Source organism: Acomys minous (assembly GCF_964271855.1).
Source record: "Acomys minous genome assembly, chromosome: 6".
In the NCBI taxonomy this organism is placed as follows: domain Eukaryota; kingdom Metazoa; phylum Chordata; class Mammalia; order Rodentia; family Muridae; genus Acomys; species Acomys minous.
The window spans coordinates 27,384,886-27,408,238 of record NC_140487.1 but is presented as its reverse complement, the minus strand read 5'-3'; the positions used below and the strand labels follow the sequence as shown (position 1 = coordinate 27,408,238).

The 23,353-nt window shown below is 41.6% G+C and overlaps 1 protein-coding gene across 3 annotated transcripts in view; it reads right to left on the bottom strand.

The window, feature by feature from the left end:
• Window positions 1-14,653: 14,653 nt before the first annotated feature.
• Window positions 14,654-23,353, bottom strand: part of LOC311599506 (phosphatidylcholine translocator ABCB4) — a 63,164-nt gene continuing 54,464 nt past the window's right edge. The window contains exons 25-27 of one of the 3 annotated variants that reach the window (XM_084785423.1): window positions 18,722-18,928; window positions 15,956-16,102; window positions 14,654-15,177 (exon numbers count right to left, since the gene is read on the bottom strand). In XM_084785423.1, coding sequence (XP_084641549.1) covers window positions 14,971-15,177; window positions 15,956-16,102; window positions 18,722-18,928 — 561 coding nt within the window. In that variant the 3' untranslated portion in view covers window positions 14,654-14,970. The remainder of the gene's footprint in view (window positions 15,178-15,955; window positions 16,103-18,721; window positions 18,929-23,353) is intronic. The other 2 variants (XM_084785422.1, XM_084785424.1) reach the window with 2 other exon arrangements.

The following is a 23,353-nucleotide window of genomic DNA, read 5'->3' as shown; positions in this document are numbered from 1 at the left end:
TTAAACTCTTCCTGCATCCATGCCACTGACTGACTCGTCAGAGGAGAAGTGCTGCAGTAGCTTCACCACGCCGGAGGCGGCCAATAGCAGAGGCCCTTGCTAGTAGCAGAGGTGGCACAACTGTGCTAGAGGAAATGTCCCATTGTTCAGAGAGTCCATCACTAACACTGTAAGGCTAGCCACACAATGGGCCCTTATAGCCAGAACCTGTTCCACACTTCCCAGGACTCCACCAAGGTAAACACTCTGCCCTCAGATCGAACACAGCTAAAGAAGCCATATGAGCTAAGACTATGGTACCCACCTGGAATTAAAGCCAGCACTACAGCAAATCAACACCCCAATATACATTTTCAGGAGTCAGCTGCTAATGGCAGCCGATGAAGGAGATACTTCATCTACCAGGTGTACAAATCTCGAAGCGGCTGTGAAAGAAACAGCGGAAGCAAGGCAGTGTGGTTCCAAAGGAAAGCAAGGGTAGGACAATATTCAAGGGGACTTAGAGGGACAAAATACCTGGTAAAGGGATGGAGACTGGGGAGATAGTGACGCACTTGTCATGCAGCAGCAGAAGTTCAGTGCTATGTAAAAAGCCAAGGGTAGCAGCATGCGCTCCCCAGAGCTGGAGACGTGGAAAAGCAGAACCCTGGGCCTTGCTGGGTAGTGGCCCTAGTGTACCTGGTGAGCTCCAGACCAATAAAATCCCATCTAAAAGGGGAAAAAAGGAGGAAAGAGCATTGAGCAACACCAGAAGTTAATATCTGGTGTTCTGTTGAGTGACTTTTCCTGGAGATGTGTGAAAACATGTTTGTTCACTGCAGACAGGGCACTGATAACAAAAAATGTACCCAAGTTAACGTGTTAAATAAGTGAGTTTGTGGGGTTTTTGTTTGTTTTTACAAGACTTTGGATAAGAAGCTATTTACATATACATATATGTGTATATATACATGTGTGTATGTCTCAAACACAGCAAAAGCAGTGAAAAGCCCACGGAAGCATATGATGGCTCAGCAAAGCTGTGTCCCTGGAACACTCTGTGTGACTTGCTATGAATCTTAGTGATTTAAGTGAATCTAGTCAGAGATTCATTTTCCTACAAAAATAATTACTGCTTACATAAACCTGAGGAGGGGCCTTGGACATCTCTCAAATTCAAGGAGCGTCCTGAGATTTCTAAGTTTGCTTACTTTCTGAGTCTTCTAGGTTTCATTTAGTTCCTGAGTGTTAATAAGCCCCCCCACACAATGCAATGTTTTAATCGCTGTACACATCTTGTTCATGTATGTATACAAACATATACAAAGATAATTTAAAGAAATATTTATAATGCTCAATAAAGTATAGACAGTAACATGAAATTAGGAAGGCAATGTGTGATATGAATGAGAAATTCAGCAGAGAGGTTAAAAAAAAAAGCCTGAAACCTCAAAGCATTCAGTGAGTTAAATAAAAATGTACTGTTGAAAATGGCCACAGACTAGATCAAGAAGAAGGAACAATATCTGAACTTGGAGATGGGTTTTTAAAGAAGCCTAGCAAGAGGAGTGAAGTTTAGAGGAGGAAGAGGAAGGAAGGAAAAACACAATGAATAAACAAAGACTTGATAAGATTTAAAACATTGGGCATTGTGAAGCAAACACCTACATTTCCAGAATAACTAAAGGTGAAAACAGAAGTGAATGGCAGAGAAGGACCTATTGAATTAAGTCATAACAAAAGAGTTCTAATTAGGAGATGTATGAACATTCATGTATAGGAAGGAAGATTATAGGAAACCAAATATATATGGCCAGAAAAGATGTTCAAGCAAGGCATACTGTATTAAAATTGCCACAAGTGTAAAAGAAATAACAACAAATTACAACATTTGTTAAAGTCACGTGAGGATACTTCTGTTATATTAACATTTCTCAGCAGAATCTCTTTTAGCCAGGAGATAATGGGATATCGCACTGTAAATCCTGAAAGAAAACTGTCAGCCAGGAATGTCATAGCTGCAGCTTTGTGTAATTCAGTGGTAGCACTTGCCTAGCATGTACTGTATAGCACTATACTCGGGAAGGGTAGACGTGGTATAAAGGAGAAATAAAGTCCTATCACAATGAAAACTAGAGAATTCGTGACTGCAGGAGCCATCTTACAAAGAATACTTAGTGGAGTCCTGCAACCAGAATTGAACAATAATTACCATCATGAAAGCATGTGGAGTATAAATCCCACCAGAAGAGTAGATGCACGAGAGAGAGAGAGAGAGAGAGAGAGAGAGAGAGAGAGAGAGAGAGAGAGAGAGACAGAGAGAGAGAGAGAGAGAGGAAGGGAGGGAGGGAGGGAGAGAAACGTACGTCTTGGGGGCTGGAGAGAGGTTCAGGGCATGGGCCACCTTTTTAGAGGACCCAAGATCAGTTCCCAGCACCCACATAGTAGGTGATAATCTGTAACTCCAGACCCAGAAGTCTGACAACATTTCTTGGACTCCAAAGGCACCAGAAAAGAATGTGGTGCACAGGCACACATGGAGGCAAAACAAACATATGCATCAAATAAAAATTAAATTAAAAATTAAATATGTAAACATTTTTAATACAATAAACACTAGACTAAGCCAGGCATGGTGGTACACGCCTTTAATTCCAGCACTTTGGAAGCAGAGACAGGTGGATAGCTGCCAGTTCGAAGCCAGCCTGGTCTACAAAGTTAGTCCAGGATAGGCAAGGCTACACAGAAAAACTCTGTCTCAAAAAACCAAATAAATAAATAAATAAATATTTGACGATAAAAAGGGAAATCTGGGAAAAGGAACAGGGCATATTCAAAACAAGTAAAAAGGGTAAAAAAGAAGTCCTACATATCAGTAATAACCCTGAATGTAAATGAAGGGATGTTTCTAATTCAGAGGCATACATAGGATAAATTGATTAGAAATACAAAAGAAAAAAAGCACAGGCAGGGAAACTAACTGCAGATCTTCACTCTTCCTCTACTCCTCCAAATCCACTCCTTCAGTCTCATCCCTGCTCTTCAAGAGACCACCTGCTAAGGCTTCCCTTCACCTTCTTCCTCCATCCCCAGTGGATCACATGATGGATGGTCCCGCCCGTCTTCGCTCCTCACACCCACTGCCTTATCTCAGACCCTGACTCTAGCAGGCATTCCCTGGGGAGCTGCAGGCCACTCCAGCTAGTAGAGCAGGCAGGCTGCTAGATCTTCGCTCTCCCTTCTCTTCTCCAAGTCTGCTCCCTGAGTCTCTTCTCCAAATCTATAACAGACTACCCGCTTCGGCCTCTCCTTACTCTTGGACCCCAAGTAGATCATGCCGGAACACCTGCTTTCCTCCCTCTCTCCGGCTCTGATAGCGCACCCCAATTCTTAATAGTCAACTCCCAATATAACACATTTTACCTGGAAACCAACCCCCATCCCAGGTATATACCTCTCAGGATATGCCTCTCAGAATTCCCTACTAGAGAACACACAGACACCACACTCTTTTAAGATCCAGGGAGGACAACAAAACACCCACTCTACAAAGGCAAGGCCAGCGATCAGTACCTAGAATTACAATCATCCCAAACTCAGATGCTGAGACTCCAGTGTAAAACCACAGTAGCAGCCAGGACAATATGTCACCACTAGAGCCCAGCAACCCTACCACAGCAGCCCCCAAGTACTGCAACATAACCGAAGCACAAGAAAAAGGCCTTAAAATAGCCTTTGTGAATTTGAGAGCTGCTCTTAAAGAGGAAATGAATAAATAAATCTGTTAAAGAAATATGTGAAAACACGAACAGTGAAAGGAAATTAATAAAAAACAAGACCTGAAAGTAGAAATAGAATCAATAAAAAGAACTCAAACTGAGGGAAATCTGGAAATGAGAAACTTAGGAATTTGAACAGGAACCACTAAGGCAAGCCTCACCACAAGAGAATCTCAGGCACTGGGGACATGAAAGAGGAAATGGTTATATCATAAATCCTGGCACACCTGTTGGGTACAGTGTGTGAAGGTGCATCTCTGTATCTTCAGTTGCTGATTGCTAAATTGGCAGAAAGCTAAGCAATAGCCAGATCTTGGTATTGTTACTTCTGTGGCCCATCACTAGTCTGTAGAATTTATTTATATTATGTAAATATTCCTCCTTCCTCCTTGTCTATTGGCTGTAATAAAGAGCTGATGGTCAATAGCTGGACAGGAAGTAGAGGGTAGAACTTCTGGGAGAAAGTGACTATGGGAGAAAGAAAGCAAAGATGAAAGGTTGGCCAGAGGGACACATAGGTGACCCTATGGAAGTGAACAGGAGGTCCACACAGCTTCTCAGTGGAGACTCTAAAAGACAGAAAGTCCTGGAGAGATGACTTTCAGACTCTGAGAGACCACAGATGCCAGCTCACAATACTGTACCCAGCAAAAATTTCAATCACAATAGATGGAAAAAATAAAATATTCCATGACTATATATCTACAAATCTAGCCATACATGAAGCACTTAGATGGACACTCCAACGTAAAGAGGTTAACCATACCTAAGAAAACACATACACACAATTCCAGACCAGCAAATCAACAGAGGAAACACATGCACACACATACACATACCCAACTACAACAAAGTAAAATTACAGTGTGATGGCTGTTCTTGGTTGTCAACTTGATTGTATCTGGAACTAACTGAAACCCAAATGACCGGGCATACCTGTGAATGACTTTATTTTTTCCTTAAGTAAAACATTTGAAGTGGTAAGACCCACTTCTAATCTAAATCTTTTAGGTGGGATGATACACCTTTTATCTGGAACACACACACACACACACACACACACACACACACACACACACACACACACCTGCTAGCAGCCTATGTATAGAAGACATGGAAGAAGGAAGCTCTCACTTTCTTTGCCTGCTTGCTCTCACCCTTGCTAGCAAGTCCGTTCCTTCACTGGCATTAGAACCTGCTTCTTTGGGATTCCATCATAAACATCCAACCTTGTAGAAAGAAAAACGCATGGATACTTGGACCTTCCATTGGTAGACAACCATTGCTGGACTAACTTGACCACAGCCTATAAGAAGTACATATATATATTCATATATATATGAATGTGTGTGTGCATGGTTTTTTTTTTTCTTTCTTCTTTCTCACCAGCTCACAAATAGTTAACAAGCTCAGAGGCCTTAGCTGCCTGGCAGCTCTGTGCTGCCACTTTCTGAGTTAAAGAGCTGCAAGCTTTAAGTAATTAAGTTTTTCACTATGCAGAGAAAATTCTGCAGAGTAATTAATGTGGCCGACTCTGCTTACACCTTTCCAGTTTTCCCCCTGCCCTGTCAAATCTGGACTTCGGCAGAGACAGGTTTCAGCAAAGGAGAAGGAAAAGAGTCAGAGACTGTGGCTGGGATCATCTCAGAGGAATGGCTTTAGCAAGCAGGATGTCTCTTTATTTATACACATTCTACAAAAGAGGCAAATCTATTATTTAAAAAGAAATACAGATCATATTACTTTGTCCCTTGGCAAGTTTCCAAGTAGAAAGAATAGGTATTACCAACCTCAAGTCATTTTAGACTACAGAAGTATTTGTGACATATGACGTTCTATTCTCCAGGAAAGTGAGACATGAAAACAGACAGAAAAATATCTGAACCAGTCTAGGCAAGTTTGCAAGCCTTGAGAAATGCATAGTGGTTTAAGTATAACTTGTGAGTTAATCTAGCCCAAAAGTTTGAGGGCTCTCCCAGGCTGCAGGCTGACTTAGTCTATTCATTTGCTTTCTTTGATTTTTGTTTTGTTTTGTTTTGTTTTGTTTTGTTTTAGTTAAAATACCTCACTGTAACTTAATGTGAGCCAGTCTTCTTATGACAGGCAAATTCTTATATTAACTTTATATCATATATATATGTATGATATTTATATCATATATATATATGTATGATATTTATATCATATATATATATATATATATATATATATATATATATAATCAAAGGTTGTCTTAGGCAAACTAACTTTGTTGTTAAGTTTATTTTTTCCTAGGGGCAATGTCATGTAGACTACATATAGGAGGTAGCCTGTAATCTGATCTATTGCCACATCAACCATTTCTGAGTTTGCTTAGAGGGAACTATGCCAAGAGAACTCTGGGGCTATCCAACATTCTTGTGCTTTTCACAATCTCCATGGTAAGGAATATTCCCAAGTAGGGCCAGATCAGGTTACCTCTTTGAGTGCAGAGATAGTTTTCTGGGGAAAAGACATAAATGAATCATAATGTAAAATGTCTCCCACAAATGCAACATGTAGACATCAGAAAGCCAAAGTGACAGACAGAACAATGGTGAAAACATCACTTGGCTCAGCATTGATGGACTGTGTCAAACAGCTGGCTTCATGGCTCTCGCAGCTTTCATTAGTCACGGCTGGGCCACTCTCCCAGATTCAGAAAAACAAATATGGTATGGTATATATTCACTTATATATGGATATTAGCTGTTAGGTCAATGATAACTAAGCTATAATCCATAAAAGCACAGGGGGTAGGTATAGGTACGAAGTAGAGGTACAGATAGATCTCATTAGGGAAGAGAAATAGGATAGTTAAGGACTGATGTGGGGAGCTGAGAGGAGGATCAAGTAGGGAAGAGGAGGAAAGAGGGGAATAGGTATTATCAACCATAGGTATGGAAGAAGGAAGATAAAATTAAGATTCCTTTGGAGGATAGTGTGGAAACTTAATAAAATAGACTCTTTCTAAAATATATACAGATATAAAGATGATCTAAATTTAATTGCCAATTGATGGGGGAGGCCATTGCAACTGGCCATCTTTTGTCATGTGATTCAGCACATCTAATTGAGTTGTTGGCAAAAGGGGTCCCTTGGGAATCGCCAAGCAACCCAGGCTGTTGCCAAGACTATAGGTTGTTCTCCACAAACTGAAGGCAAGACCTCATTGCTGAAGAAAACACGGACACGACTCATTGAGCATGGAAAAGTCAAATTGGTGCTCACGTAGAACATCCACCACTACATTATAGAGTTTTTGGTACAGAAAGGTACTTTGCACACTACCTAAAAAGAAATATAAACACCAAGTCAACCACAAACCCATCTATTTACAGTGATGTCCTGCCTTCAAGACGTTCTAGGGGCAGTGGTGGCACAAAGCTTGTTGGAGTAATCAGCCAACATCTGATTTGACTTAAAGCCTATTTCATGAGATGGAATACATACTAGACACTGCTTGGGTGACCAAGAAACTGAGACTAGATAGCCCAGGGACCTAGGCTAAGACCAAAGTCTACACAGAAATAAAATAACTCCTAATGACGTTCTACTATTCTCATAGATCAGTACCTTGCTCAACATCATCAGAGAAGCTTCCTTTTAAAGCAAGTGTGAACAAATATAGAGACCCACAGCCTGATATTATTCAGGGAGTTATAAACCTTGGACCACTCAGCCTTAATTCAATCAAATCTCTCTTCTCAGGGCTCAGGGAACCCTGTGGAAGAGGAGACAGAAAGAGTGCACAGGCCAGAAATAATGGAGGCCTCTAAAAAACAAGGCCTTCTAAATTAACATGAGCAAAGCTTATATGAACTCATAGAAACTGAAGCAGCATGCACAGGGCTGGCATGGGTTTGTACCAGGCCCTTTTTATGTATGGTATGGCTTCCTGCTTAGTGATTTTTATGGGATTCCTGAGTGTGTAAATGACTGGTCTTTGTTTCTTTATGCCTTCTTTTGGAATCTTTTCCCTCTGTTTGTTTGTTTGTTTTGTCCAATTCCAATGTATTAGTTTTTGTTTTGTCTTTTTAAAAAATATATATATTTATCCTTTAAAAGCCTATTTGTTTTCTAATAAGAGTCAGAAAGGAAGTAGATCTGGATTAGAGGTGGGGAGGAACTGGGGGTAATAAAGGGATAGGAAACCCTAATCAGGATATATTATGTGAGGGAAAACAAATCTATTTCAAGTAAAAGAAAAATCACACCCTCAATATTCACCAATATGATGCTTGTAAGAAATTGACCAGTAAAGCTACACAGAGAGACTGAAAGACAAAGGATAAAAAAAAATATGATATTCCAAACAAATGCAAGCAGAAAAGGCTATATTTACATCAGAAAATGCTGACTAAAAATGCTGTAAGAGACAGTTCCCACATATTAAAACTAACCAACTGTGTAAAAAATGAATTATTACAATACTTCATACATCTAGAAGACCAGGTTTTATAAAACTAACACTATTAGACCAAAACTGAAAGGGAGGGTTCCATTACAATAGGAAAAGGAATGTCAACAGAACAATTTCATTAATGGACCAATCAGCAGTTGCAGCATACCCATTATTACAACTGCATATGGAACTTCCTCAAGAATGGACCATATTTAGAGCCATAAAACAGGTCTTAAATTGAAGTCCTTTTCTTTTCTTGATCACAAAGGAATATAGTTAAGTCAATCACAAAAAATACTAGTAGTTACACAAATACATAGAGTCTGAGTGGTACACTTCTGAAAAGAGCAAATTATAGAGAAAGTCAGAAAGGAAATTTGAAGTTTCTTGAAATAAATGAAAATGGAAATAAAACAGACCAACATTTATGAGATATGGCAAAAGAAGTGTGGAGAGGAAATTTTATAGCAATTACTGTAGATCTCACATAAACTACCCAATCCATCTTAAGGACCCAGAAAAGCAAGAAGTAGTCAAAATCAGAGTTAGTAAAAATAAATTTGAGAACCAATCTAGAGAAATAAAGATACAGAGCAGTAAGAGGTCAGTTAAGCAGAGTTGGTTTTTCCAAAGGACAACTAACATCGACAAGCCTTTGTTTAGCCAGATTAAAAAAGGAAGGCATAAGAGACACAAACAAAGTCACAGGTGAAAATAACACAAAAATCGGAGGATGATCAGGATTATTAAAAGCAAATGCTAAGGAATTAGAAAAAAAATCTAAAAAAAAAAAAAAACCAAGACAAAATCTTGATGCATATAACTTACTAACTTTGAACCAAGAGGACATGGAAAAAAATTGAACAGATCAAAAATATTCCTTCACTACAGTATCATCAACACAGTCAAGGCATGTTTGCACATCCAGCGCCACACGGAATGGGGGAAAAGTAAAACTATTATTTATGAGAAGGAAAAGGGGTATCCACTCTCACCACTCATGGTCAATACAGTGCCAGAAGTTTTAACCAGGGCAAACAGACCAAAGAAATAGCCATTAAAAACAGCACAGATGGGGAAGGACTTCACAAGCCCCACCCCCACCTCTAACTCAGGAATTTTTGGGAAGTCAGTGCCGTCTGGGAGATGGAGAGTCAGTGTTTTGGAGAAGTGTGGTGGATTGACAAGACCCCCCGTGGATGAATCACACAGGAGCAGAACAACTCAAACTTGACAGGTTATTAAAAATGAGGGCAGTGGGGATGGAGATGGGATGGGGATGGAGGTGAGGATGGGGATGGAGGTGAGGATGGGGATGGAGGTGAGGATGGGGATGGAGGTGAGGATGGGGATGGAGGTGAGGATGGGGATGGAGGTGAGGATGGGGATGGAGGTGAGGATGGGGATGGAGGTGAGGATGGGGATGGAGATGGGATGGGGATGGAGGTGAGGATGGGGATGGAGATGGGATGGGGATGGAGGTGAGGATGGGGATGGAGGTGAGGATGGGGATGGAGGTGAGGATGGGGATGGAGGTGAGGATGGGGATGGAGGTGAGGATGGGGATGGAGGTGAGGATGGGGATGGAGGTGAGGATGGGGATAGAGATGGGATGGGGATGGAGGTGAGGATGGGGATGGAGGTGAGGATGGGGATGGAGATGGGATGGGGATGGAGGTGAGGATGGGGATGGAGATGGGATGGGGATGGAGGTGAGGATGGGGATGGAGGTGAGGATGGGGATGGAGGTGAGGATGGGGATGGAGGTGAGGATGGGGATGGAGGTGAGGATGGGGATGGAGGTGAGGATGGGGATGGAGGTGAGGATGGGGATGGAGGTGAGGATGGGGATAGAGATGGGATGGGGATGGAGGTGAGGATGGGGATGGAGGTGAGGATGGGGATGGAGATGGGATGGGGATGGAGGTGAGGATGGGGATGGAGGTGAGGATGGGGATGGAGGTGAGGATGGGGATGGAGGTGAGGATGGGGATGGAGGTGAGGATGGGGATGGAGGTGAGGATGGGGATGGAGGTGAGGATGGGGATGGAGGTGAGGATGGGGATGGAGATGGGATGGGGATGGAGGTGAGGATGGGGAAGGAGGTGAGGATGGGGATGGAGGTGAGGATGGGGATGGAGGTGAGGATGGGGATGGAGGTGAGGATGGGGATGGAGGTGAGGATGGGGATGGAGGTGAGGATGGGGATGGAGGTGAGGATGGGGATGGAGGTGAGGATGGGGATGGAGGTGAGGATGGGGATGGAGGTGAGGATGGGGATGGAGGTGAGGATGGGGATGGAGGTGAGGATGGGGATGGAGGTGAGGATGGGGATGGAGATGGGATGGGGATGGAGGTGAGGATGGGGAAGGAGGTGAGGATGGGGATGGAGGTGAGGATGGGGATGGAGGTGAGGATGGGGATGGAGGTGAGGATGGGGATGGAGGTGAGGATGGGGAAGGAGGTGAGGATGGGGATGGAGGTGAGGATGGGGATGGAGGTGAGGATGGGGATGGAGGTGAGGATGGGGATGGAGGTGAGGATGGGGATGGAGGTGAGGATGGGTCTGGGAGTTAGGGAGAGAAGTGGGGGGGGGGTGGTAATATGATCCAAGTACATGGACATTCCCAAAGAATAACAACACAATTAAAAATAGAAATTTGGCACCAGAGTTCATGTCTAAGTCAGTCCGTGCTCTCCACATAACAGTGGAGAATGTCCTATCCATTGGCTAGATCAGAGTAGGGGTTCGATGTTTACTACTTGTACTGGTCTTGGATAGTGCTTGGTCATAGACCTAGGGGGAGGGGAATAGGGTGAAAGCAGGAGGGAGGGAGGAATGGGAGGATATAAGTGATGGGATTAAAAATTGAGTTGTAATCTGAATAAATTAATAAAATAAATACACAAATTTGGAAACTCAAAAAAAAATTGACAAACAAATTATCCTATTATCAGGCAATAAATTCTATGCAGAGAAAATCCCAAAGCTTTACCCAAAGCCTGTTAGAACTGACAAATGAATTCAGTCAATGTCAGGGCACAATTGTCAACATGCAGAATCCAGTAGCCTTTTTATCTGTGAAGACTGAATATCATAGAAAAAAACCCATTGACAACAGCCTCATAAAAACTAAACTGAACCAAGGAAATAACAGAGTATGCTTATGGAATTATGAAACACTAAGAGTATCCACCTTCATGAATTAAAAAAAACATTTTTTTAAAGTCTATATAAACCAAATTAGTATGTTTTTAGTGTGGTCCCCACCACAAGCCCAATAATATTATTTACTTTAACTAATAGACATAAGCAAGGACTTTCTGAAAAAAGACTCTACCTATATCGGAAATAAATTTAGGTACTGACAAATAGGGTTAAATGAAATTTAAAAAGACTCATGAAGAATAAAGGGAACAATTATCAGTGTGGAGAGATAGCCAACAAAATGTCAAATTTATGTATTCAACAAGATATTAATATCTATTATCTCCATATAATTTCAAAACTTAAACACAATAAAACTCCCAAATTAATGAATTAATAAAATGAAGAGACAATTCTAAAGGAGGAAACACAAAAAACCAATGAATATTTGAAAAATCTTACATCTTTACTCATCAGGGAAATATAAATTAAAAGCAGATTGAAGCACTAGGCGTGGTGGCATATATCTTTATTCCCAGCACTTAGAGGCAGAGGCAAGTGGATCTTTGGGAATCCCAGGCCATCCAGGGTTACAGGGCTACACAGTGAGACCCTGTCTTGAAAAGAAGAAAGCCCTACTGCCATTGAAGCTGGCTGTTACAGTTGACACATACCTATAATTCAGCATTCTCTGGGATTATAAGTTCAAGGCTATCCTAGGCTAACAATAAGTTCTAGGCCAGCCTGTACTACATGAGACCCCTCACCACCAACAAACTAAACTACACTGGTATGCCATCTCACCCTGCTCAGTGCGCAGTCATCAGGAAGGCAGAGAATAAAGGATGACAAAGATCTACCTCTACAAGGAGACCTTGTGCATTGTTGGTGGAGATGTACACTGGTATAGCCACAACGGAAATCAGTATGGAGGGTTCTCGTAAAGCTAAAAGAAGAACTCCAATACAGTCCAGCAATAGCACTCCTAGGCATACGCCCAGAAGATTCTAAGTCCACAAACAGCACACCACGGAGAGGCTATGTCCAAATTTGTAGTCATACTCTTCTTTTGGTTAAGACATAAAATCATTGTAGGGGTTCATCAACCAATGAAAGGATAAAGAAATCATGGTGTGTATACACAATGAACCTGCCTTCAGCTCTAAAGAATAAAGTGGTGATATCTGTAGGAAAATGAACAGAACTGGGAATCATTAAAAAAATAATAAAGCTGAAAATAAATATTGTTTGCATTCTCTCACATACTGTTTCTAAAATTCCTTCCCTGAGGGAGACAGAAATAACACCTACTCCTTCTCCTAATATCGATCGCAGTTTCAAACTGAGATATGATTTCATCAAAGTTCACACAGGAGAACCAATAAATTAGAGTTACTTACAGAGCAAGCAAGTGAGGTGTTGCAGGCAGGTGCACCATTGACCCTAAAGCAGTCTCCCTAAAAAGTTTGCATCCAGCAGGGCTGATAGCTTCCCCATGGCCGTGTAGATGGAGCTCCCTCCCTTCATCTCTTTCACCTGTATCCCTTAGCCCCTCCCCCAAGACAAGGGGCAATTAGGGCAGAATTGCATACAACTCTGTTGGGAGGCTGGACAGACAGGTAAGGATCTCATGACCCTTCTCGACCCTTCTGTGTTGGTTTGTTTTTAACGTTAACTCAACACAGGTTAGAGTCATAGAAGAGGGCACTTCGGCTGAGAAAATGCCCTCCATTAGATTGGCCTGTGAACAAGCCTGGGGTGCATTTTCTTGATTGATAATTGGTGCGGGATGGTCCAGGTCACTGTGGGCAGTTCCTCCCTTCCACAGGTTGTTCTCAATGCTACAAGGAAGTAGGCTAAGCAAGCCGCAAAGGGCAAGCCAATAAGCAGCACCCGTCCCCCACGGCTTATGCTTCAGTTCCTGTCTCCAGGTTCCTCCCTGGAGTTCCTTTGATGATAGGCTTTGATGTAGAACTCTAAGCTTGAAATAAACCCTTTCCTCCCAAGGTTGAACAGTCAACAGCACCAGCTGTGACAGGCCTGAAGATAGTCCTACAGCACACATGCGGAATCCAAGTAGGTGTGACTACGTGTGTAGGTTATGAAGATAGGAAGCAGAAGTTGTGAAAAGGGCATGAAGAAGTTTCTAGCAAGGTAGAAGGTCGTTGAATATATGAAATGAAAGAAGAAAAGCCTATCTAGAGAGAAGAAGCAGAGGGTCACGGCATTTCTCATAGCAATAGAAAAGTCAGAAATGTAGCACTCCGGATATGCCCATGAAGATAAAAGCAAGGGGACCATTCATGTACTGCCGGTAGAAATATATTTCACTATTAAGAGGACAGGATAGATGTTACTCAAAAAGATGACACAAGAATCATCATGTGATGCAGCTAACCCACTTCTGAGTGTATACCCATGGAGTGGGAGCCAGCATGTCTGATGGTCCATCTTGGTTGCCAGTTGACACATCTGGGAGGAGGAGCCTCAAGCGAGGGATTGCCTCCTCCATCGGATTGGTGAGTGGGCATGACTGTGTGGCATTTGCTTGATCGATGATTGCTGTGGCCCAGCCAGTGTGGGTGGGACTATCCCTGACCAGGTGGGCCCATAGGCTTAGTAAACCATGGAGAGCCAAGCAGTAGGCAGCATTCCTCCATAGCTTCTGTTTCAGGTCCTGCCTCCAGGTTTCTGCCTTGGCAGAAAAAGCAAATGAAAAGCAAATGAGACAGCATGCAAAATATATACCCATGCGTCTGTGTTCCCCTCATCATACTGAGAACAGCTAAGATATACAGTCAGCCTAGATGTCCATCAATAGTTAAATGCATAAAGAAATGTGCTATGTTTAATAGTGGAATATTATTGAGTCATAAAGAAGAATGGAAGAAAGCCGGGCACGCAGCTCAGTGCTGGAATGCATGCCTACCCTAAGTCTGATCTCTAGTAGCATAAGGGGCAGGGGTGGAACGCCAGGAAAATGAAGTCATTATTTGCAGCAATATGGATGGAATGAGTAGATGTTAAGCAAACTAAGCCAGACAGAAAGATGAGTGCTACATTCCCCACTTATGTGAAGCTGAGACCTGACCACCTGCACATAGTATAGCAGCTACTAAAGACCGGGAAGGGATTGTGAGGTGCTGGAAAAAGGTGGTTGGTCCTGCCAGTGCATAGTCCAAGTACAACACCACACTGAACCCCGTTAATATGTAAGATCAAGTATGTTAACAAAAATAGGCATTCGGAGAGTGAATTTAATTTTCTTCTGTCCTCGGAAACTCATTCTCAAGCACCCTGTCACATACCTACCTATTCAGAACCATGGAACTTGTCCTAGTTTGGGATTTCTATTAATCCTTCCCATGTGTGTATGTGCCTGAGCTTTGCTCATCTCTGTGAGTGATGTTGGTAGCTCAGGGAGAGAAAGCCACACTGTTGTTCTTATATTTTGTCAAGGCAGATGTTGCTTCCAACTCTCCAGTTTCAGATGCCGGAGCACAAGCATCAAGGTGTTTGCTTCAAGCTGATGTGGAACGAGATAGCTCTATATTTTGTAACTTCAACGAGAAACTTCTTTTACACGTCATAAAGTGTAAAATGATTTGAATTTATTTTTAAAAATATACGGTAACAAGAGTTTATAAGTTCTGCGTGCCAGCCTGAATGTTGACCATTGAGGAATAGATGCCTTTCTGTGCCAGCAGCTGCTGGTGGGTGCCGTGCTCCTTGATCTTGCCATTCTCAATCACCACGATCAAGTCTGCGTTCTGGATGGTGGACAGGCGGTGCGCGATCACGATGCAGGTGCGGCCTTCCCTGGCTTTGTCCAGGGCCTCCTGGACAACCTGTTGAAAGCCCAACAAGAGCGTTGTACTGAGACTGCAGTAACAAGTGTGACTATTTGATGACATTTAAAACTTTACCACCCTCATAACATCAACTGTCATTCCTTTTCTAATCTCTTTGAATGTGGCTTTATGTGTATTTTACATAGCTGCCACCTTAATTACATCACTGTTTTGCTTTGTAATTATAACAGAAACAGGCTTTTATGATACAAATGACCCTCACAAGTATTTAAACTTTCTTTTTTATTTTTTGTTTTTTTTTAAATTTTATTAATTTATTCAGATTACAAGTCACTTGTTACCCCATCACTTGTATTCTTCCATTCCTCCCTCCCTCTCACCTTCACCCTATTCCCCTCCCCTAGGTCTATGACCGAGGGGGACCTCCTACCCCACTATATGGTCATAGGCTATCAAGTCTCATCTTGGTAGCCTGTTTACTCTTTCTTTGAGTGCCACCAGGCCTCCCCACCAAAGGGAGGTGGGTCAAATATGGAGCACCAGAGTTCTAATTACTATGTCATCTTATTAAGTTCCTTTTTTTTTTTTTTTGCCCTTTTCAGTTTTTCATTACAGCTACTGTACAAAAATTGTGATTTTTTTTTTTTGCAGCTTTCCCCCTTTGAGTGCTTCTTTTATATTTAGAAAATGGATGTGCATTTGTAGAAAAATTGGAATCATGCGTTCTATTACTTCAAAATAATCACATCTAAATCTAGTGTTCGCTTTTCTCGTCCCTGTTTCTGCTAGGTTAGTAAGACAGGTGGAGGCAGACCTTTTCGCTCTCAGTATCCAGAGCCGATGTGGCTTCGTCCAGCAGCAGGACCCGAGGCTGTCTGATGAGGGCACGAGCGATAGCGATCCTCTGTTTCTGGCCTCCTGACAGCTGAGTCCCCTTGTCCCCTACTCTTGTTTCATATTTCTGAAAGTTAATCATCAATAAAGGTAATATAAATCAAAGCTAGTCATTTTTACAAGGAAAAAAATTAAACTGACAGATATTTCTATAGTGAGATGTTTGTGTTTTTAGCAATTTATTTTCAGGTCCAGAGACTGTCTTCCTCAAAATTGAACTAGAGCATGTGCCTTTAGTTTTCAACAGTATTCTGTCACAATAAGTTGAATTATTTCACATTCCTGCAATGCACATTAATGCCATTTATCTGATTTCAGTGGAATCACAGCTTAGACTTACAAAGATTCTTTTTTCTTTGTTCTTTTTCAATTTGAAGTAGCCACATGACCCATGTAGAAACTAGCTTACTCTCTTTTAATAGTTTAATAATCAATATCTACTTAAATGTTAATTAAGTATCATGTAACGGAATACAAAAGAAAAGGGAAGAATGTGAGAATAAGATGGAAGGAAGATTTTTAAACGAGGAGATGAATAAAGGAAAGACATTTTTGCGTATTTTAGGAGGCTGAATTTTTTTTGGGGGGGGGGGAGCCCAGGATGGCAGATATGTATTTAGTTGGCATCTCTGCAAAGCTCAGGGTGATCTACATCACATGAATTCATCTCTTGAGGCCCAGTATCAAAATCAAGGAAGAAGGTCAAGATTTAAAGTTTTTCTGTTCACAGTCACCACTACTTGCTTAAGGTCAGTGCCTAAGCACCACAGGTTAGTCAGGCAGTCAGCACTTAAAGTTTTAAAGTCATTTATGTGAACTCACTTCTAATTCCCAGCATAAAAGAACAGAAATACATAACTAAGCACTTCTGCAGTTGGCTCTTGAGTTCTGAATGAATTTGTAAAATGAATTGCCTCTACCATCACCCTAATGGAAGTCATCTCGCCATCATTATGTATGGTTCAAATTACACGGTGTACAGAAGGAACCACACACACGAAGGTAAGATGTAGAACAAGCAGACTCTTAAAACAGAGACCATCTTTCGGACAGGAATGTACAGACTTCATGACAGAGTTGACATCGGAAGCAAGGTGCGTGAAAGGAGAATAAACTCACTAAGATGAAAAATACTGCTCTGTAAAGTATCTGCTTGAAAGAAAAAAAAAACAAATTATAAACTGAAGAAAATATAAAATATTTATCTAAAGGTCATTAATAAAAGACTCAAAGATCAATAGTTTTTTAAAAAGGAGTAGAAATTTGTAAAAAAAAAAAAAAATAGACATATCACCAAAGAGGTTATATAGTTACAAATACATATTAAATGACAGGGAACCTCACTTTACCTTTAGGAAATGCATATGAGGACCACTGTTATATACCTTACATTCCTATCAAAATGTTACAAATAAAAATCTCATAAGCGGCCAGGCAGTGATGGCGCATGCCATTAATCCCAGCACTTGGGAGGCAGAGACAGGCAGATCACTGTGAGTTTCATATTAGCCTGGTCTAAAAAGCGAGTCCAGGATAGTCAAGGCTACACAGAGAAACCGTGTCTTGAAAAACCAAAAAAAAAATTAAAAATTAAAAATTAAAAAAATCTCATAAGCATGCTAAATGCTGTCAAGTCTGCATCCCTCACACACGGCTGGGAGGGCTGTAAATGGTGGCTTACAGGAAGCCATTTGGTGGATGGTTTTGTGAAACAAACATACAATTGTTTTATGTATCAATGATTGTAGTCTTGAGTGTTTATTCCAGAAATATTTGAACATATAAGATATCAACACTCAAGAACTTATAACCTTATAACCTTACATTTAGATGAGTTTCTTCAGGAGAAAGGTAGCCTTGTGGTTCAGCCATGCGTGACATGCCATTCAGCAAATAAAAGAAGATGGCGGATAAGTACTTCGGATAGAAGCTGAGTAAGAACCTGGCTTACAGGTTCCCACATTATGTGTCTATAGTATCCCTACAATGGCAAGTGATGTGAATTGAGAATAGATTAGTATTGCCAGAGCTGTGGAGACTGAAGTGGGAGAAAGGAAATATAAATGTAAAGATGGTAGCCCCAGAGATCTTCCTGGGATGGAAATGCTCTGTATGTTTAGCGTCAGTACAAGAATGTGCACCTGCACTGCAGCTGCACAGAAACACACGCGAACACACACGCGCACACACGCACACACACACACACACAAATGTGAGTAAACTGGTCTGGATGACATCAGTAGAGTATCTCTGTCAGCATCCTGGTTGCTGTTGTATTATAGTTCTGAAAGAGACTTATCATTAGAGGAGACTAGATAAAGGATATATAAAATCTCTGCATTCCATACAACTGTGTGTGAACCTATAAGAGTCTCAAACCCAAAAGTTTAATTTGGGGTGGGGGAAGTAGCATATGGATGTCACTAAACTGTAGTTCACATGTAGTCCAGATCACTAATGTGAGACCTGAGGGAAGGCACTTTGAACTTAATCTTACCTCATTGGTTTCTCACTACATGAAGGTGATGAAACATCCTGTCATCAAGGCCACTGTCTGCCCCAAAGCAACCATGTTGATACATCACCCCAAGTTCTTCATTCCAAGACCATTGGAAGAACTCTGAGAATTGCCTCAGGGATAAAAGAGCCTGCCTTGATTTCAGCTAAGAAGTTCAAGTTAACTCACTTGGGGCAGTGTCTCAATGAAGGGGTGGATGTTGGCTGCCATGGCTGCCCTCACAATCTCATCCTGGGACACGACCCGGCTGTTGTCACCATAGGCGATGTTCTCTGCGATGCTGCAGTCAAACAGGATGGGCTCTTGGGACACAATGCCAAGTTGAGCTCGGAGCCACTGGACATTGAGTTTCTTTGCTTCTTGACCATCTAGGAGCTAAAGAACAGAAATCCACAAATTATTAGGGCTTTAAAAGAAAAAGGCAACAATCCTAAATAGCAAGCAATGGAACTGTGCAGTGGACTGTTGAAGTGTATACCAGCAGTTATGACATGCCAAGCCTTGCGTCTAATATCAACATGCTGAAGAGAGCATGGCTAACAGAGTGACTCTTATGACAAGCCTCTCTTATTATTGACTAGATGGGAAAAATGTAACACTGTTGGCCATATCTTTCAACATGTCTTATGTCTCCACCTGTCCTCCACCAGGCATCTGCACCATCTGCCATACAGAAGTGTGCATCAAAATGTGACACTCAGATCTGTTGTCCCTAGAATGACCTTATTCCTTCAACTTGACCCTCCTGGCTGCCCTAGGCATACCAGGAAAGGAAAGGAGCTGATCGGTAATACAGCCCTAGGTTCTGCAAGTTGGTTGCTGTTCTTTCAGTCTATGAAAACCACCAGCTTTAAACTCCCCCCGTATTTTTATGTATGTGTGTGCATGTAGGTGTCTACATGATTCTGCATGTACACGTGCATATATCTTCACATGCATGTGCTAGAAGTTGATGTTCTGTATTTTCCTCAATCATTTTATTCACCTTAGTTTCCGAACCAGGGTCTCTCACTGAACCTGCAGCTCAGTCATCTGGCCAGATTGGCTGGCCAGAGAGCTTCAGAAATCTGTCTCTGCCTCTCTAGTGTGGGATTACAGACAAAAACCTCTATACCAGACTTTTTAAACTTATTTTTCATTACAAGTTTTTGTATACAATATATTTTGATAGTATACTTTCCCTTCCCTAACTCCTCGCAGCCATCCAGTCTCCCTAGCTACCCAACTTCATGTCCATTCAAATGCATGATCTCTTGAAAAACCAAACAAGTAAGGTTAAAAAAGTGAAAATCACAAAACCCAGTCAGACAAAAACAAAACAAAAAAATGCATACATGACAAAACAGAAAGCATGGCATCTGTTTTGTGTTAGCCAAGTACTTCTGGGCATGAGGTAGGTCCTAAGGATTGAACATAGGTCCCCGTGTTTGAACAGCAAGCACTTTGCCAACTGAGCCATCTCTCTAGGCCCAGATTCCACACGTTGACAATATCAGTTCGAGGCAGAGCCTTACTCAAAGAGGACAGCTAGATACCACAAACCCATGACAACAGCAAAATGTGAATGAGCTGGAGGTGGAGGGCCAATCTCAGAAAGCCTAGAGTTCAAGGTTAGAGAAACTAGGCAAAGCAAAAGGCAATGAGGCAAGAGTAAGTGGGCACATGCCTATTCTGAGAGTCTATGTTGAACTCAGCAAGTCTGTGATCGACTTTGCGTTTACACTTCTCCTTCTGAGAGGTGCCAGTCTTCAACTTCACCCTCTTCTCTTTTTCTCACAATTAGTGGAAAGCAAAGAAGAGGTCTGTGGAAAGGGAAGAGCTATAGAGAGCAGAGCGAGTTTTACTGGAAGTTACGTTTCTGTTTGTTTACTGTGGGTGAAGGATGCGCTCCCCTTCCTGCCTCCAGAAGCTAGCACAGGTTTGTTAAGAAGACTGGACTGGGATCCCAGCCCACAACTCCAAGAGCAGCTCCCTCCTATATTGGAGGTCACTCTAGTACCCAGAACCCCAAGTAACATACTGCCCACTGCCTGCTAACACTCCTTAGAGCCTCCTCCCCCACCTCAGGTACAGCTGTCTTGTTGTACTCAAACAAATGAAACCTATCCTAAGTACTGCCATTTTGTTTTTAGACTCCATTTTGATCATTGTGAAATTAAGTTCAAGTTCCTGGGCGCTTGGGGGAGCTGAGGACTTTCCACACAGCTGGCCAACTTCCTCCTAATTCTTCTTTTGTTTTCCCAAACGTAATGATTGTTGCTAACTCTGAAAGAACAAGTGATTATGATTGATAGAAAATTCTAACTGAGGCTGGAGAGATGGCTGAGCTGTTAAGAGTACTAACTACTCTTCCAAATGACCCGGGTTCAATTCCCAGCAGCCACATGGTAGCTCACAACTCCCTGAACTCCAAAATCTGACACCCTCACACAGCTATACATGCAGGTAAAACACTAATGCACATAAAATAAAAATAAATTTTAAAAAATTGTAACTGTATCTTGGCACAGATGCTTGTGGGGTTTGTGATTTTTTTTTTACTTAAATAATTACTAAGATGATACAGTCAGCTCCCAAGGCTATACTGTTTTAAGTTTCTACTGCCTAATTCAAACAAAGATCTTGCTTTACATGGACTCTTATGCCTGCTTTGTTTTGGATTTTCAGGCCCCAACAGTCTCCAACATTACCCCACAACCTTGGCTCCATATCCCAGCCCACAACTCCAGCAGAAGCCCCTGCTCTAACAGAAGTTAAGCTGGAACCCAGAACCCCAGAGACCACACTGGTACCTGGAAGCCCAGAGACCATATTAGTATCCAGAACCCCAGAAGGCCCATGCTCTGCCAGAGTCAACAGCCAGTTCTCAGAATCCCAGAATCCCAAAGGCAATGCTGATACCCAAAATCACAGAGGTCCCACAGGCCACCAAAACACCAATGGAGATAGCATACTAGACCTGAGGACTCACCTGTCACCAGAACCATAGACCACCCAGGCCAGAAGATCAGAGAGGAAACAGAAGCCAAGGGAAAAAGCATCCATCCAACAAAGATAAACTCAGATATCAGCACCTAAACCTACAAAACCCTTAAATCCTAGGTGACTAGAAGCCAGCATAAAACACACTCAACAACAGTGAAAGCAATAAGGCCCTGCCAGAGCCCAGCTATCCTAGCCCGGATATTCCAACTCAGTTGAAGCACAAGAAAATGACCTTAAATTGTTTTATGAAGATGATCAAGGAAATGAATAAATCCCTTTTTGAAATCCAGGAAAGGCTGGGCAGTGGTAAAATATGCCTTTGGTCCCAGCAATTGGGAGGCAGAGGCAGGCAGATCTTCAAGTTTGAGGCCAGTCTGGTCTACAGAGTGATTACAGGACAGCCAGGGATATACAAATAAACAATTGGAGGAAATGCATAAATCTCTTCTTTAAAACTCCAAGAAAAAACAAACTGGTGAAGGAAATGAATAAAACTGTTCAAGACCTGAAAATGGAAGTAAAAACAACAAAGCAAACACACACTAAGGGAATCCTGGCGATGGAAAATCCTAGGCAAGAGAACAGAAACTACAGACACAAGCCTCACCAACAGAATATAAGAGATGGAAGAGAGAATCTCAGGCATAAAGATATGATAGAAGAAATTGACACATTGGTCAAAGAAAATGTTAAATCTAAAAAATTCCTGACACAAAACATACAGGAAGTCTAGGACATTATGAAAATACAAAACCTAGGAATAATAGGAATAGAAGAAGGAAAAGAATCCCACCTTACTTAAAGACCCATAAAATATTTTAACAATATCATAGAATAGAATTTTCCTACCTACAAGCATGGCATGTTTATAAAGTGTAAGAAGCTTACAGAACACCAAATAAAATGGAGCAGAAAAGAAAGTCTCCCCCCACAATAATAATCAAAATACTAAATATACAGAACAAAAAAATAACGTTAAAAGTGGCAAGGGGAAAAGACCAGTGAACATATAAAGGCAGACATACTAGAATTACACCTGACTTCTCAACAGAGACTCTAAAAGCCAGAAAGGTCTAGGCAGATGTCTTGCATCCTCTAAAAGAACATGGATGCCAACCTAGACAACTATACCCAGCAAAGCTTTCAATCACTATAGATGGTGAAACAAGATATTCCATGGCAGAGTCATATTTAAAGAACACCTATCCTCAAACCCAGCCCTATAGAAGGTACTAGAAAGAAAACTACACCCATGAAAATACAAGAAATAATATTACACCAGCAAACCCAAAAGAAATGAAACACACACGGACACACACACACACACACACACACACACACACACACACACACACCACACACACACACACACACACACACACACTACCACTACATGTAAAAGCAACAAAGTAACAGAAATTAACAATCAAAAGTATCAGCAGCACTATACTGCTGCTGCTGTATAAAAATGACAAATGGGCTGAGAAAGAAATTAGGGAAACAACACCCTTTACAGTAGCCACAAATTTAAAAAAATCTTGGAGCAACTCAACAAAGCAAGTGAAAGACCTGTATGACAAAAACTTCAAGTCTCTGAAGAAAGAAACTGAGTAAGATCTTAGCTAATGGAAAGATCTTCCATGCTCATGGGTTGGTAGAACTAACATAGTAAAAACGGCCATCTTACCAAAATCAACCTACAGATTCAATACAATTCCTACCTAAATGCTAACATAATTCTTTACAGACCTTGAAAGAACAGTATTCAACTTCACATAGAAAAAACAAAAAACCAAGGGTAGATAAAACAATCTT